Source organism: Phyllostomus hastatus, unplaced genomic scaffold (genome assembly GCF_019186645.2).
Source record: "Phyllostomus hastatus isolate PE091 unplaced genomic scaffold, TTU_PhHast_1.1 phas_contig_86, whole genome shotgun sequence".
In the NCBI taxonomy this organism is placed as follows: Eukaryota; Metazoa; Chordata; class Mammalia; order Chiroptera; family Phyllostomidae; genus Phyllostomus; species Phyllostomus hastatus.
The window spans coordinates 95468758-95485198 of NW_025333977.1; the positions used below are offsets into that span (position 1 = coordinate 95468758).

At 50.0% G+C, this 16441-nt stretch overlaps 1 protein-coding gene across 7 annotated transcripts in view; it reads right to left on the minus strand.

The window, feature by feature from the left end:
* Positions 1–16441, minus strand: part of IQSEC1 (IQ motif and Sec7 domain ArfGEF 1) — a 211821-nt gene that overhangs the window by 26823 nt on the left and 168557 nt on the right. For all 7 annotated transcript variants that reach the window (XM_045850721.1, XM_045850722.1, XM_045850719.1 and 4 more), the window contains exon 3: positions 13636–14885. In XM_045850721.1, coding sequence (XP_045706677.1) covers positions 13636–14885 — 1250 coding nt within the window. The remainder of the gene's footprint in view (positions 1–13635; positions 14886–16441) is intronic.

Consider the following 16441-nt stretch of genomic DNA (forward strand, 5'->3'; position numbering starts at 1 on the left):
TCTGGTAGGCCCCTCCACCCCTGAGTCTCCATCCTCCTGCCTGTTGTGTGGTATGACATGAGCTTGACTGACCTCACAGGGAGGTCCTGATGGTCCAAGGAGACAGAGTAAGGTGAGGGGGCCACACATGAGACCCTGATAACCCCAGAACCTGAGAACTGTGGAGCCCTTAGGGTGCACCCAGGGGCCGGCGGTACTCCTTGCCCAGTGGGCAGAGATCAGTGTTCTGCTGTCCCCTGAGGGCATGGAGATGAGGGCCATTGTCAACCTGCCCCATCAGTGCTGCATCTCCTGGCTGACAGCAGTGTCCTGCAGGTACTAGATTTCCCCATGTAAGCAAAAGTGAGCCTTCTGCTACAAGGTGACCCTTCTATTTATATCCTGGGATGACCATACACCCTGACCTCACCCTCAGGAGCTTGGCAGGAAACAGCTGCTAGCCAGATGGTTCTTGGCACTACTGTGGTGACAGAGTGGCCTTGTTCCCTCACCCATGCCAGGGCTCTCAACATCCCCCATTCTTCTCCATGACTCTAGAATCTTTAACCAAGAACCCCCCACACTGCAGGCTTCTCCAGCCACTCCACTGCTAATACTATGTCCAGGACAGGTCATGTTTCCTCACTGACCCACTCCATGCTGGCCCCCATGGGACCCTAGCCCATGCCCACCTCCCCTCCCTCAACATCTACCTTTTTTTTTATTTTACTGTTGTTCTATTACAATTGTCCCAATTTTAACCCCCTGTTGCTCTCCACTGCCCTGCCCACCATGCCCCCACAGTCAATCCCTACCCTGTTGTCCGTGTCAATTGGTCACTTAAACATGTTCCTTGATTGGACCCTTCCCCTTCTTTCCACCATTACCTCCCTCCCCCCACACCTCTCTGGTCACCGTCAGTCTGTTCCTTGTTTCCGTGCCTCTAGTTCTATTTTGCTGGTTCATTTGTTTTGTTCATTACTTTCCTGTTATATGTGAGATCATAAGGTATGCCTTTCACTGCCTGGCTTATTTCACTTAGCAGAATGCTCTCCAGTTCCATCCATGCTGTCCTGAAAGGAAGGAGCTCCTTCTTTCTTTCTGCTGTGTAGTATTACATTGTGTAAATGTACCATTGTTTTTTGATCCACTCATTTACTGATGGGCACTTAGGCTGTTTCCAGCACTTGGCTATTGTAAATAATGTTTCTATGAGCACTGGAGTGCATAGGTTCTTTTGAATTGGTATTTCAGGATTCTTAGGGTATAATCCCAGCAGTGGAGTTGCTGGGTCAAAAGGCAGCTCCATTTTTAGTTTTCTGAGGAAATTCCACTTTTTTCCACAGTGACTGCACTTGTCTGAATTCCCACCAACAGTGCACTAGGGTTTCCTTTTCTCCACAAACCCTCCAACACTTGTTTGTTTGTTGATTTGTTTATGATGGCCATTCTGACTGATATGAGGTGGTGCCTCATTGTGGTTTTCAAAGATCTTATTTATTTATTTATAGAGACGGGAAGGGAGAAAGAAGGAGAGAAACATCAATGTGTGGTTGCCTCACGTTCCCGCTACTGGGGATGTGGCCTACAACCCAGGTATGTGCCCTGACTGGGAATTGAACCAGTGACCCTTTTGTTTGCAGGCTGACACTCAATCCACTGAGCCACACCAGTAAGGGTTCATTGTGGTTTTAATTTGCATCTCTCTGATGACTAGTGATGTTGAGCACCCTTTCATATGTTCTTGGGCCCTCTGTATGTCCTCCTTGGAGAGGTATCTGTTCCGGTCTTTTGCCTACCCTCCTTCAACTTCTAGACGAGGGGTCATCAATGGGCCTGTACAACTGTGCAGCGATGACTGGATGGCTGGGCCAGGTCTCTCCTACTCAGACAGATGCCTTGAATCACCTACCCACCCCTGGCCTGCTTGGCCCCTTGATGGCCCTAATATGGTGCCCAGGTCAGGCCCAGCCAGTTCCTGCTTCCCAGGAGGATGGCTTCTCTCCCTTCTCTGCTCCCACACACACCTTCCTCTGCTTACATGCAATGTCATGCAGCATCATGGACTTCCAGGAGATGGGCTCTTCCACCTTAGGGAAGCTCAAATGGAAGAGTGGACACACTGCAGGAAGGAGTGGCTTTCAAGGGCCCCTGGCTAGTGGTGTTGAGCAGCCTTTCATGTCTAGGTTCTTCCTAGATTATGCACCATGTGTCTCCTTTGGGCCAGACACCATTTGGGACCATAGCGGGGAGCAGGGCCAGCCATGATTGCCCAGTGCAATGGTAGGCTGCATTCCAGTCTGAAGAGCAAAGGGACTGAGAGATAGCCAGAGGACATAGGGAGGGGCTCCTGCAAGTGAAGCAGAGGCCTTCTCTGAACAGGTGACACTCAATGACCAAAGTGATTAAGAAGCTTTCTGGTGGAGGTAAAAGCAAATATGAAGGCCCTGGGGTGGGCATGGGTTCTGCAGGAGGATCAAGAGGCAGCTCCAGGGTGGCTGAGAATAGAAGAATAGGGGCTCTGGGGGAGGGGGTGACTGCGTAGTCAGGAATGGGGGGGGTGGGGTGGACCACACAGGACTGTGTAGGCTGTACAGAGTGTCTGGTTTTCCTCTGAGTGGGATAAGAAGTCCCTGTGTGTTCTGAATAGGGCAATAATGGGACCTAATGTCCATGTTTAAGAAGCTCCCTCTGGCTGCTCTGTAGGGAGGAAGGCCAGGACCAAGCTGGGAACCCAGCTAGAAGACTCCTGCAGGTATCCAGGCAATGGTGCACCGGGTGGGGAGACACAGTTGATTTAGGACATAATTTGAGGGTAGAAATGACAATATCTGCCAGCAGATCTGTGTGTGAACCTGATGGCTCCAGCTTTTAGTATTTGGGAGGGACTCATTCCACCCAGCAGGTTCCACAGAGATGCTGCAAGAAAGGAATCAGAACTGACTGGGCCTTGACCAGTGATCAGGAGCTCTACAAGAAATTGAGAGGAAAGGCATGGTGGCAGGAGGTACAGATGAGGAGCTAAGTAAGGTGGAGAGGACAGGCCAGGCTGAAGGTTCCAGGGTCCTGATGGATACACCTGGTGAAGGGAGTCTCTGAATGGCTATACACAGGGGAGTGAGCAGCCCTGGGTGACCTCTCTGACAGCAATCAGCCAGTACACCACACATCTGCTGATGCTGAGTCCCCTGCCTATTGGGACCTTGCTGGCCCCCTGGCCACACTCAGTAGTGCAGTCAGGCCCTTCCTGCCTTCAGTCTGCCCTGCATCACTGTCTGTCAACAGCCTGGATTGGCTGCTCCAAGTCAGCTGCTGATTCAGTCTCAGCTGTAATAAGTGAGCACATGCAGACCACACCAGTGATTTCCCTTACAGCATCTCTCACCCTTGGGCTGTGAGCAGTCAGTTGCGATGCCAAGCTTGTGGGGCTTTCATGAAGGCAGTGAACTTAAGGGTCATCGATCTGCTGTAACCAAATGCTAAGTGCTTTGCCTGCTTTTTTTTCCAGCAGGGGCCTAGAGGGTCAAAAGCGGGCTTCTCTTGTCCTTTTTAGTTGATTGAGCTGCTGAAGAGAAGCAGAAGTAGGTGGCTGGCTGCATAGCACCTCTCTGCCAGGCATTGGTAGGCTTCCAGATTTTCCACCCTACCTCGAGCTCTGGCCACCAGACCTAACAAGCTAACCTCACTCCCAGTCTGGCCAGTCAGAGCCCACCATAGCAAGTGGTTCAGAGAGAGCCAGCAGGAGTCAATGAGGGACGAGGGGCTCCCTCCCAGCCTTGAGGTTGGACCATAAGCCAGGGCCCACTGGTGGCCCTTCTGCCCCAGTGGGGAGACCAGCAAGGGATGGGGCTGACTCTGGGGAAGATGACTAAGAGATGATCAACAGCTTTTCAGGTGCATAACCAGTAGGGCCTCTATGCTTAAACCAGTTTCATTGGGCTCCTGTCACTTGTGTCTCTGACTGACACAGAGACCAACATAAGGGTCTGTACACCTGCAGTGTCTGAGGATCCTCCAAGGTCAGGAGGCTGGGCCACCCTGGTGATGGCTCTCAGACTGGCCACAGGGGTGGGATGGACTCACCAAGTATGGCAGGGGAATCCCTGCATGCCTGGAAGTGCCCTGCAATTTGGTAACCCAGTCTTGAAGCCTTCCAATGTCCTGCAGAGGAGTGACCACCTTCTATCTGCTCACATGCCTCCCTAACCAGCAAGGTTACCAATTCCTTGATTGTCTATTTTATTCAGCTGTGATATTTACAAAGGTCTTTTTGATATTGAGAACCCAAGCTGAACCTGGTTGCTGAGGTTTTCCTTGTATTTATCCTGGACAGAAGGTAGAAGAATGGTCCACTACCATGGCTAGGACAACCTGTTAGGGCTTGCCTTGGCACTGTCTTCCTCTCTGAGGGACTCGGCACAAGCACCACAGACCCAGGACACAGGTAAGGATCCTTGGGGCTCTGAGGGCAATGAGGGCCAAAGGCTGAAGGAGTGGCTCATGTAGAGGGGAATGGGACCCCAATTTCCTTAGTAGCTCAAAGTGCTTCTAAGAGAGCTGATTATTTAAACTGGTACCTGGACCTCTCTGAGCCCTGGCTTCCTAGAGCCTAGCTTCATAGGATTACTGTGAGGATTCAATGAGATGACGCACATGAAGTGTTCAGCACAGTGCCTGGCATTTAATACATATTTATACAGGCTGGCTATCATCATTGTTATTTTAATTAATCACAATAAACATGTTACATGCAAAGAGCAGAATTGGAGTTAGAAGATCAAGAGCCCCATCCCAGCTCTGTTGCTTACAGAGAGGCTGGCCAAGCTCTGTACCCTCTGGGCCTGCCCCTCCTCTCAGGCAGAGTGCAGCCGCCCCAGTGGATGTTGGAAGCGTGAAATCTCAGAACAGCCCCTAGACTCTCAGCAGTGCTCTCTGCCTTCTTCTTGAGCAGTTCCAGCAGGCAGCAGGCAGGGTGACACCTGGCAGCTGGCAAGCCCCAGGGTTTGGATGTGGGTAGAGGGGAAGCCTGCATCCCAATGCAGGTCCTGGGCTGGAAGGCACCTCAGAGGACCCCAGGAATAGCTCCCAGCCCAAGCAGGAGTCCCAGCACTGTCACATCACACGGTTGCTGAGGCCCTGCTTCATGCTCCTCACAGATAAGGTGCTTGCTCCCTTATGAGGACTTCTGATTCATCACAGGGCAGCTCTGGGGAGAGGACTTTCTTACAGAGTTTGGAGAGGTCTGGCCTGGTCTACCTATGACAAAACTGGCTTGGACTATGATCACCTGGACCTTTGCCAGAGAGTAAGTGGGAGGGGTATGAGAGAAGGGAAAGGGATGCAGTGAGGCCTGCACCCTGGCGCACAGGAGCTGGGGATCCTGGGGTGGGATGAAAATGCCTTCCATGGGCAAGCTGCTGACAGGCTGAGTAGCTGTCCTGCTAGGTGCTGTGGGACACTAACCCTAGCTCCTGCCACTCTGGCCAGTAGGCAGGTAGAGGTGCAGAGGGCTACACATGTGGTAGCAGTTCCTACACTGGATTTTAAGAGGAGGTGTTCAGGAGCCAGGAGGCAGGGGTGTGAATTCCAGTCTGGCTACCTACCATCTAAGTGACTCTCAGAGCCTCAGTTCTCCCATCCATAAAATAAGATTAATAATAGTCCCTACCCTACAAAAGAACATCACATAAAGCATGACAAGACTCATAGAACAGTGCCTGGCACACTAACAGTATATTTAAGTACTAGCCATTCTTATTATTTATGATTGCTATGTCCACCAAACCGGCAGTTGGGTCCTCCTAAAGCTTGAGGCCCTGAAAGTCCCCTCCCCTTGACACCAGTTCTGGGTGCATCCTCAGCTACTACCCTAAAACACCCCGAGGTAAAGGCTCTTGGTTCCACTGTCTCTAATCCTCGCTAGGTCTCTGACAACAGGGATCCTGTACCATTTTCCAGGCGTGGCCAGGGAGGCTCAAAGGGTACAAGGAGATGCTGATATCCTGCAGCTGGTATGTGGCAGCGCTGGGGCCAAAACCCTCTTGCCTCTGGCTCCTGGACTCCAACCCTTTCTCTAGTGCTATGAGACAGAATCTCAGAGGAATACCCAGATGTCAGGCTTGACAGCCCCAGCCTCTTCTAGCAGGCTGGGATGGGCCCTGCCTGACAATCTGCATCACTTTCTCAGGTTTCCTTTGTTTTCCTTTTCTTCCTGCTCATGGGCTCACTCACTATGGATACATCATTCGGACCCTCCTTATTCCCCAGAAGACGGAAGGCTCACTGCTGGGAGTGGGTGGGAACTAAGGACCATCTGAAAGGCCTGGTCAGCAGGGGAGGCAGTCAGGGGTGTGGATAAGTGTGAGGACCTGGGGAGGGAGAAAGATAGGAGACAAGTGACCCTCAGGGAGAGCCATGGGAAGCAGAGGTAGGTGGTGGAAAGGTGGGGTGTGGTGAGGAAAGGTAGGTGGTGGAAAGGTGGGGTGTGGTGGGGAACCTTCTCAGGAGGGACTCTGACCTTGGGCAATAGGGTACTCAGTGTTCACTAGAATCTCCTGTCCTCAATCATCCTCAGCCTGAAGCTCCTCAGCCTGCAGCTCCAGGGAGCTGTGACAGCACTGCCTGGCTCTCAAAGACCTCAAGCTCCCAGCTCTTGCCTTGATCTTTGCAGAGGGTCCTGGGGCTCTTTCTACTTAAGAGTGGAACCACCAGCCCTCTGGGTTCCAGGGGAGCTAGCCAGTAGGCACACACCTGTGAAAGGGCTTTATGAATCAAAAAGCTCTGAATCTGAATAAGATAGGTGCTTGCTTGTTAAATAATACAGTTTGGAAAAGTGGTTTCTCCTTCAATTGCCTAACCAAGTGTGCTGAGATGATAAACCAAGGCTGGGAGGCCTGAAGGCTGTGCTTGGAGGAAGGCTGTGCACTGTAATGTGCACACTTGATAGGCAGAAGGCATGTTTCACAAGGACTTCAAGGGCTCTTGGCAGAGAGGAGGGGGCTGCTCACACAGCTTAGCCCCACATCCCACATGCAACCAATATCACCGTGTTTGTCTCTCTCAGCACTCCAGCCATCACTATCTGCCAGCGTGCTCTGTAGCCATGAAGCTATTCTAGACCCACACTGCCAGGTACCACAGCCATGAATCTATACATAGCCCATGGACACCTGCTTTGCAGCTAGTACACCTAAAAAACTGGGTTAATTTTAATGAGCTTTAATTTCAATTTTCAATAGCCCCCTATGGTTGGATCTCAGTGTTGTGAAGGTTCAAGTTATTCCAAGTTAAACCCTGAGCTGAAGGTGACTTCAATGAAAAGTCCATCAAGATTTTCCATGGATCATGACAAGCTGATCCTAAAATTCATGTACAAGAATACCTACTAAGAAGAGCCGAGACAATTTTTAAAAAGAACAAAAAGGGCTTTGTTCTAATAAGAAGACATAAAAGTCTGATGTTGGCACAGCAATAAAAAACATCCTCTAACCATTAGTGTGGAGCTTCACAAGTATCTTTAGTCTGTTTAATGAATGTCCCAGGTCCCTAAAACAGTGCCTGGAATGTAGTAGGTGTGTAATAGGGTTTAGGCTTAACAAGGTGCAGGCTGAGAGGCCCCAGGGACCCCCACAAGCCTAGATTGGGGGCTGGGAAAACAGGGGCACAACAATCTAGTTTTTTTGCATATCAATTAACAGCAGGCTACCTTCATAGCCTGTGTGGGGCCAGGGAGATATGCATGACTTTGTCCCCTGGTGTAACTGGAAGGCAGTTACCCCTCCCCCACCCCTTTTCAGCACCTGCTTGAGAGCTTAGAGATGGTTCACTCTGGTTCACTCTGGGCCATGCCTGCCCGGAGTAATGGCAGTGGAGAAAGGCAGAAAAATAAGGCAGTACTAGCAGGTGTAGCCAATTGTGGGAGGAGTCGGAAATGGGGTTACAGAGGAGGTTTCCAGACCAAGGCACATTGTGTTGACAAGTATGTGAGGGAAAAAGAATGCTCAGGTCCAGGTGCAGAGACAGGAAATGGATAAGCCCCTCTTTAAAGAGAAAATTATAGTTACTATTTCAATAAAAACATGCCCAAGCCCTGGCAATTCCACTTCTAGCTATCTTCCCTGGAGAGTGTATGTAAAGATTGGATCCACACTATCCTTTTGATGACTGTGAAAAAGAAAAAGCAACTGGCCACATAAATATGGATAAGCACACATGTACCCTACACAGCTCCAAGCGGAGTCGAGGTGGTCCATGGTACTAACAGGGAAGATCTCCAAACCATGCATCCTTGTCACAGTAAGATGATCCCCATAACTGCAGAACCAGATGATGTCAGCAAAGCCACAGTAACAGCAGCTAATACTTGGGCAGGGCTGACTCTGTGTCAGGAGCTGCTCTGAGAACTTTGCACATCCCCTCCTTTCCTCCTCACATCCTCTGAAGTGGATGCTATTGGCCTCAGCCCCATTGTACAGACAAGGCCACTGTGGCACAGGGCTGCACTGCCCAAGGATATATAGAAGGAAGTAAAAGGGCTAGGCTTGAACCCTGGTAGCCTGGCATAGAGCTGCATTCTGGACCACAGTGGTCTACAATTCCTAACAGGACATACATATGCACAGAAAAGGGACCTGGAAGAAGAGACTCCAAAATGCCAAGAGTCCAGGGGGATGCTATCGTAATCAAAAGGCTTTCATTTTCTTTTTTGGGGGAACACATTTCACATACTACACATGTAATTAAAAACTAATACAAAATTATAGTCAAGATGGCAGCATAGGTAAACATAGCTTGCCTCCTCACACAACCTCATCAAAATTAAAATCTAGAACAACCATCACTTAGAACTGTCAGAAATCGAGGTGAACAAAAGTCTGAAATTAAAGAAACCACATCCACCCAGACTGGTAGGAGAGGCAGAGAGGTGGGGACAGGCTGATACCACACCCACGTGTGGTGGATGATAATTTGGGAGGAATGTTTTGAAGTGAGGGGTCCCAGGCCCACACCAGGCTCCCCAGCCCAGTGTTCCAATGACAGGAAGATAAGTCCCCATAACTTCTGGCTGCAAAAAGCAGTAGGGAATTAATCAGTGGAAGAAACTTAAACTTCTGGAGTCCCAAGCAGTTCCCCTTAAAGAAGGGGATTTACACAGATTTACTCAGGTTCACTTTCTGTGAGCTCCAGCATCAGGATAGCAGCTTGAAAGGTACCGGTAGCATATGGGGAAGAATTGAAGTATCTGGCATCAAGGTGAGAGCTAGGGGACAGTTTTTTGTCAGACAGAAAGAGGGGAAGAGGCCACTGTCCCTTTCTGAGTTCTCCCCTGCACAGAGCCACAGGACTACAGAGCTGGCAGGCAGCAGCTATATCTGAGGCTCCATCAACCTGGCTCACACTGTTTGTCCTGACCTGAAGATCCCCTGAGACTCTGTCCTGCCCAACTTACAGGCTCACCCAAGCTGTTAACAGTGACTTTTGCACATGAATGGTTGGTCTTGGCTCATGCTTCACAACTTCCTAAATCCTATCAAACAAGCAACAGCTAACCTCAGTGAGCCTCCAGCTCCCATACCTCTTGCTAAGTGGCTCCAGTTTTGGAACTAGCAGCAGCCAGCCAAGATTCATGGTTTAGCATCACCTGGAAATCTCCAGGCCTAGCACAAGTAGCACATATCTCAGACTGCTTTATAGCTCATGCAGAGTGGCCCCAGGCAGAACACAGATAGGGGCTGACCTAAGCCTGCACCACTCAGGAAATCCCAGACCCAAGGTACCCAGTGGACAATTACAGACCAGGTAAGAGAACCACCACCCCACCCCTGCACAGCTGATCCTCCATGGAGGGCGGAGGTTGGTGGTCAGTGGTCACAGCCAGTCCTTACAGCTGACTGGTCTGGGTAAATCCTTCTCATTGATCAGCCAACAGCAACCAAGGCTCAACTACAAGAGGCAGGTGTACTCAGCCCACACAAAGAACACATTGCAAGTACCCAGCTTGGATGATAGGGGAGGCCATGCCACTAGACCCTATGGGGCACCTACTACATTAGGCAACAATACCAAGACATAGAATCAAAGCAGCTCTACCTAATACACACAGAGAGGCTGCCAAAATAAGGACACAAAGAAACATGACCCAAATTAAAGAACAGAGTAAAACTGCAGAAAAAGAGCTAAATGCAATCTATCAGGCAATCTATCAGACAGAGTTCAAAACACTGGTTATAAGGATGCTTGGGGAACTTTGTGAGGACCTCAACAGCATACAACAGATCTAGTCAGAAATGAAAGATACACTAATTGAAATAAAGAATAATTTACAGGCAAACAAACAACAGTAGACTGAATGAAGCTGAGAATCAAATCAATGAACTGGAACATAAGGAAGACAAAAACAACCAATCAGAACAACAAGAAGAAAAAAAATCCACGCCCCCAAAAAACAAAAATGAAGATAGTGTAGGCAGCTTGTGGGAAACTTCAAGCCTTCCAACATTTGCATCAGAGTAGTGCCAGAAGGAGAAGAGAAAAGGCAAGAGATTGGAAACCTATTTGGAAAACATACTGAAAGAAAATTTCCCTAATTTGGTGAAGGAAATAGACATGCAAGTCCAGGAAGCACAGAAAGTCCCAAACAACATGAAGGCAAAGAGGGCCACTCCAAAACATATCATAATTAAAATGCCAAAGGTTAAAGATAAGGAGAGAATCTCAAAAGCAGCAAGAGAAAAGCAGTTAGTTACATAGAGGGACACCCCCATAAGACTGTCAGCTGATTTCTCAAAGGAAACTTTGCAGGCTAGAAGGGACTGGCAAGAAATATTCAAAGTCATGAAAAGCAGGGACCTACAGACAGGATTGCTCTATCCAGCAAAGCTGTCATTTAGAACTGAAGGGCAGATAAAGAGCTTCCCAGACAACAAAAAACTAAAGGAGTTCATCATCACCAAACCTTTCTTATATAAAATGTTAAAGGGACTTATTTAAGAAAAAGAAGGTCAAAACTACGAATAATAAAATGGTAATAAATACACATCTATCAACAACTGAAGCTAAAAAACAAACTAACAAACAAGAAGAACAGAGACAGAATCATGGATATGGAGAACATTTTGATGGTTAACAATGGGATGGGGGTGTGGGGGAATGAGTGAAGACGTGAGGGGATTACAAAGTACAAATAGGTAGTTACAGAATAGCCAGAAGGTGTAAAGTACAGTATAGAAAATGGAGCAGTCCAAGAACTTTTACGCATGACCCATGGATGTGAACAATGGTGTGGGGATTGACTGAGGAAGGTAGGGGGTGCTGGATGGAGGGGGGCAAAGGGGGAAAATTGGGAAAACTGTATAGCATAATCAATAAAAATAATTGAAAAAAACTAATACAAATAGAAGAGGATCAAGGAGGGCATAAATGATGATTAAAGATTTGACTTAGGGTGGTGGGTGTGTAACCAAAATACAGCCAAACTCATAAGGCAGGTGCTGGTGGAAAAATAAAGCAAAACAAAAAACCCCAATGTTTATTTAGGGCCAAGACTTGGGAGAATGTTGAATTCCTATCCTGAAGACCATCCCCCTTTCCCGTTCAAGCCCAAGGTTCTTAAGGGATAGGGAAGGGAGGGATTTTTTTCTATCCAATTATGTTGGTAGCTTTTAGTGCACTTGGGTCCTGTCTGTTCATCTTTCTAGCTTTTGGCACACTGGGCTCTGTCCATTTATTTTCTAGCTTTCAGTACGCTCCATGTAAGAACCTCCCCCTGCTGCCATCTTGGCCAATGGGGTTGACTCCCCATTGCTCCTTGACTCTGTTGTATCAGAGTCAGTGGGATGGGGATTGGGGGGATGCTGCAGGACCCACTAACAGGAAGCCTGGAGATGCTGAAGCCTTCAGCCCACCTTCTGATGCTGGACATCCAGGGGAGCTGGTTGGAATCCGTGGGACTCTCCTGGATCCTGGCACACCCGCACATCCTCTGCACAGCCCCCATGGGGTCCACCCCTTCAAAGTAGCCAGCTCAACCTGCATTCACCCTGCTGCCGGCTGCCCACACTCTGTCTATGGTATTAATCACATGATACGATAAAATATACAGACGACATATTATAGAACTGTACACCTGAAACCTATGTAATTTTTTAACTAATGTCAGCTCAATAAATTCAATAAAAAGTAAAAAAATAAAACCTAATAGATCTAGAAATAATCTACTGGGTAGTTGAGGGAGACTTCTTTCTGGCCTCCACCTGTCCACTCAGCTGGGACTCCCACATCAGAACATAGTGTCTGCCAGGGATCAGGTAGGCGCTTGGGAGCTGAGGAAATCCCCAGGTTATCTTGATCTTCCCCAGGAAGGCACAGGCCTGGATCTAAGTTGATCTAGGAGCTAGCTGTGCCCTGCAGCAGCATAGGCAGACTTTTTGGACAGAGCTTAGGATGAGCTCAGCAACACATGACCTTCCCTGTCCAGCGTGCTGTTCCAGATCACAACTTGCACAGTGGCACAGTGACAGGGCTGATCCTTATATGCAGCAGGCCACAGGCAGATGGGAGTCTCAGGAAAGAGCAGCCCCGGCAGATGTCAAGTGTCCAAGAGTTGGTTCTTAGGTGAGTAAGGACTAACCACCCCCGGCCCCCTGACTGTTCCCACAGGAATGCGACACTCCCTATTCCCACCCTCTGGGATAGGCCTCTCTGAATCCCCCAGAAAGCACTTCCACTACCACCAAGGATGGCTCAAAAGTGCTGACAAGAATCCCCCAACATAGGAGATGAGGAAGCAGGGAAGCATAGTGACTGGGTGTCAGTAACCACTAGGCAGGTTGACAACGTCCTCAACCCTGGAGAGGTCAGAACCAGGCTGGTGTCTGGTGACCCCAAATCCTGGAGGCCCCATGGAGAGAAATGATGTGAAAACCAAGGTTTAATAACCAGAGCTGGCCAACATCTCCTCCAAGGGAGTGTCCAGTCCCTTCCCCTTTTGCTACTTTTGGCAACAGTAAGAATAGCCTGCCTCTAAATATCAGTCACCCTTCTTAGATTTTCTCTCAGGAATGCCTCTATATCACCTTTCTAGAACCCATGGCAGGTAGTGGCCATTCAACAGACCCAGTTCACACACCTCCCAAAGGGCCTTCCAGCTGGCTGAGACTTCCACTAACATAGGTTTACCTGTGTCCTGCTTCCCCCAATACGTGCCTCCAAGTACAGACCACATTACGTCCTTCCTCAAAGATCTTCCCGCTCCATATCACCCAGAGAAAAATATCCAAACGCTGGAGCCCGACGTACACAGCCAGGCATGGTATTTACACACTGCATCAGCCTTTACATAGTAAAGTCTCCTGAGCACCTACTGTGTACTAGTCACTATTCTAGGTGCTGACAGGGCCCCAAAGTCATGTTGCTAAAGTACAGAGAAGCCCCTGATTATGCTCCTGCTCAGCCTGTTAGTGTCTGCTCTCTCCACAACACTGCTCACCAGGCTCCAATACCCCCTACCAATACCACTGGTTATGCCAGGTGCTGCTGTAGGGGCACCCTCACAGGTGCTCACAAAGGCACTGGGGCATGAAAGCGAGGCCTTGGTCGAGGTCCCCTGGGTGTCACTGCCATGCCCTACACTCTCTTGCAGGGCTGGTGGGCACTCACTTGTTGAAAAGGTTGAGGCCAATGCGATAATGCCTCTTGCGGATGATGTCATTGCTGAAGGCAGGTGAGTCCCAGCTGTTGCGGGTCTCCTTGTGATAGGTCTGTTTGCTGAGTGTCTGCTCCCGCAGGCTGTCACGGGATGATGACTCAGAGCTGCAGTTGATGGTGTCATTGGAGTTGGAAGTGCTATTGATGCTGTCGTTGTCCCCATCTGAGTAGTCTGACTCAGATTTGCTCTGCCTGTTGGCCGAGCCATTGATGGCCAAGTGGCCATCAAGGGGCCTGGAAGGCTGAGGCCGCAACTCTGGCTCCTCCCGGGACAGGCCCTTAGGGGGGCCACTTTGGGGGCCATGCTTGGGGCTGCCCTGCTGTCCACCAAGACTACGCTCATAGGTGCTCTGCCTCTTGAGCGAGCCACGGTCTGAGCGGTCGCTGAGGTCCACAGAGCTATCACTGGGAGGCTCGATGGTGAGCAGCGGGAGGTGCTCCACCCGCAGCCGCTGCTCCTGCTGCTCAAGAGATGGTGTGCTCTGGCAGCTAGTGTCTGTGTCCCCCTTGTCGTCCTTGTGAGCCAGGGCCCAGTAGTCCTGAGTGGCACCTCCAGCCCTTATTTGCAGGTCTAATTCAGCATTGGATGGCCGGTGCCCTGCCTGAGAGAGGGGCAGGGGTGGTGACAGTTCCTCCTCATCGATGTACAGGGTGACATCACTATATGAGGCTGTCATCTCATCCAGTTTGTGGCGGTCCATGGTTTGCAGGGCTGTCTGGGGGTCCGTGTCCTGGGCTCGCCCTGAGTTGGTGACTGACGCCTCTTCAGCATGAAGGCTGCGGCAGTTGAGGGCATCATCGATGGACTCGGCCAGAGATTTTACCTGCCGGGAGAAGGCATCCTCCAGCTCAGTGATGGCATCTGCGAAGTCACTAGATGGGGCTGAAGACTTGAGGGAAGGCGGCTCAACAAACTCACTGCACTCAGATGGCACTAGGGTCCCCAACTGAGAGCCATCACCGGTCACTGAGACCTGCTTCCCTTCAAAGTAAGAGCTGTGCATCTTCTCAGGCCCCTCAAAGGAGAACTGCATTCTCATGTTGGACAGCACAATCCGGCGGGACATGCGGTTCTCTGACATGGAGCTACGCAGGCGCTCAAAGTTCTTGTTCATCTGGTACTGGCGGAAGGCTGTCTGGATGGTGCGGGCTGCATGGCGGGTCACGAGGCGTCCCCCATACTTCCGTTCTAGCATCTCCACCTGGAAGGGAAAGGAAGGGAGAATGAAGATATTCCCGAGTGCTGGAGCAGCACAATACCTACCAGCAGTCATTCTTGCTCCCCAGCCCAATAGCAGCACCATCTGGGATGGCTTCAGCACATTCCAAAACTGCTTAAAACAACCACTGGGGAATGCTTATATGCAAAATCTGGGTTCCAGGTAACATGAGATGGAGAAACACCATGTTAAATGAAAGCAAGTGTGTTCCCTACAGGACTTCTCAGAACCTTTAAAAAGTGATGATGTCCCAAACTTTGGCCATAGAAGCCGTGGTCCTCATGCATCTTAGAGTATGCAGTTTAACACAACTTTGGAGATATTGGAAAAAGTGAAGGCAGCACCCCCACCCCAAGAGATGAGGAACTGAGCATGTACAGGTTAAGAGACCTGCCAAAGATCTCAGCAAGATCCTGGGTGCTGAGCATCAGCTGCAGACTTCCAGCTTTGTTTCGTCTCTATGGCACCAACTGCATTCTTGCTGGCCAAGGGAGTCACTAAATTTTAGGGAGGTCTGAGAGAATCACCAAACTGAGGAGCAGGCTTCAAGGCCAGATGCCTTGGTTTTAACTCCAGCCCTGCTCAGAGACTGTGCTGGTCTGGTCACTCAGCACATGCCAAGCTCAGAGACAACTGGGGCTGCAAGACCCTCCAGTGTATTCCTGGAAGGTGTTGACAGACTATGGGGTTCCTAAGTCCCCTCACTGTACAAATGAGAAAACTGAGGCCCAGAGAAGAGACCTAACACCCAGAGTCAGGAGCCAACTCTCACTCTCTAACACAGGTCCTGATAGCCCTTCTCCTTGTGTTTGGAGATGGGGCAAGGCTGCAGGCAGGCAAGAAGGAGTGGAACTCCCCAATGTGACACATGGGTTTCCTGAAGTCCTGAGGCCCACGCCAGCCCTCTCGTGAGCAAGGACAGCCCTGAAGGCGGCTCCTCATACCTCGATCCTGAGTGAAAAACAAATAGATGCCTGGAGCTGGGGCCTGCTTGGTGGGAATCCAAGAGAAGAAATTGTCTTCTCTCAGGTGGCCAGGCAAAATGGACACCTGATATGGGGCCAAGGGAGCTCCCAGATCCTTGGGAGCAAGTCACACTGCTTGGGGAGGCAAAGCACTCAACCCTGCTCATGTATGTCCCACCTGCCTACTCCATGCTGGGCATCACGCCAAAGTTGGCAGCACAGAGAAACCAGGTCCCTGCTCTCTGAAGAGTCTGCCAAGGAGAACAGATAGACAGGCACAGATGTCACTGAAATAAAGTCAAATAGATACTGAAGTCAGGGGAGAGGGTTGCTCAGAACTGCTGTGGTGACTGGGAAGGAAGGGCTCACAGCTTCATACATCCAAGTATGGGTACTGGTCCCTCACTTGCCAGTTGGTGGCCTGTTCACCTCTCTGGACAGTGAGAGCATGCCCAGCTCTATGAGCAACCCATCTCAGGCATGCCAGCCCCCTGCAAGTGCAACGCGCCAGCTCTCTGGGGTCCACAAGAGAGGGAGCAGCAGGCTGGGAAGAGCAGCTCTCTTAGCAGAATG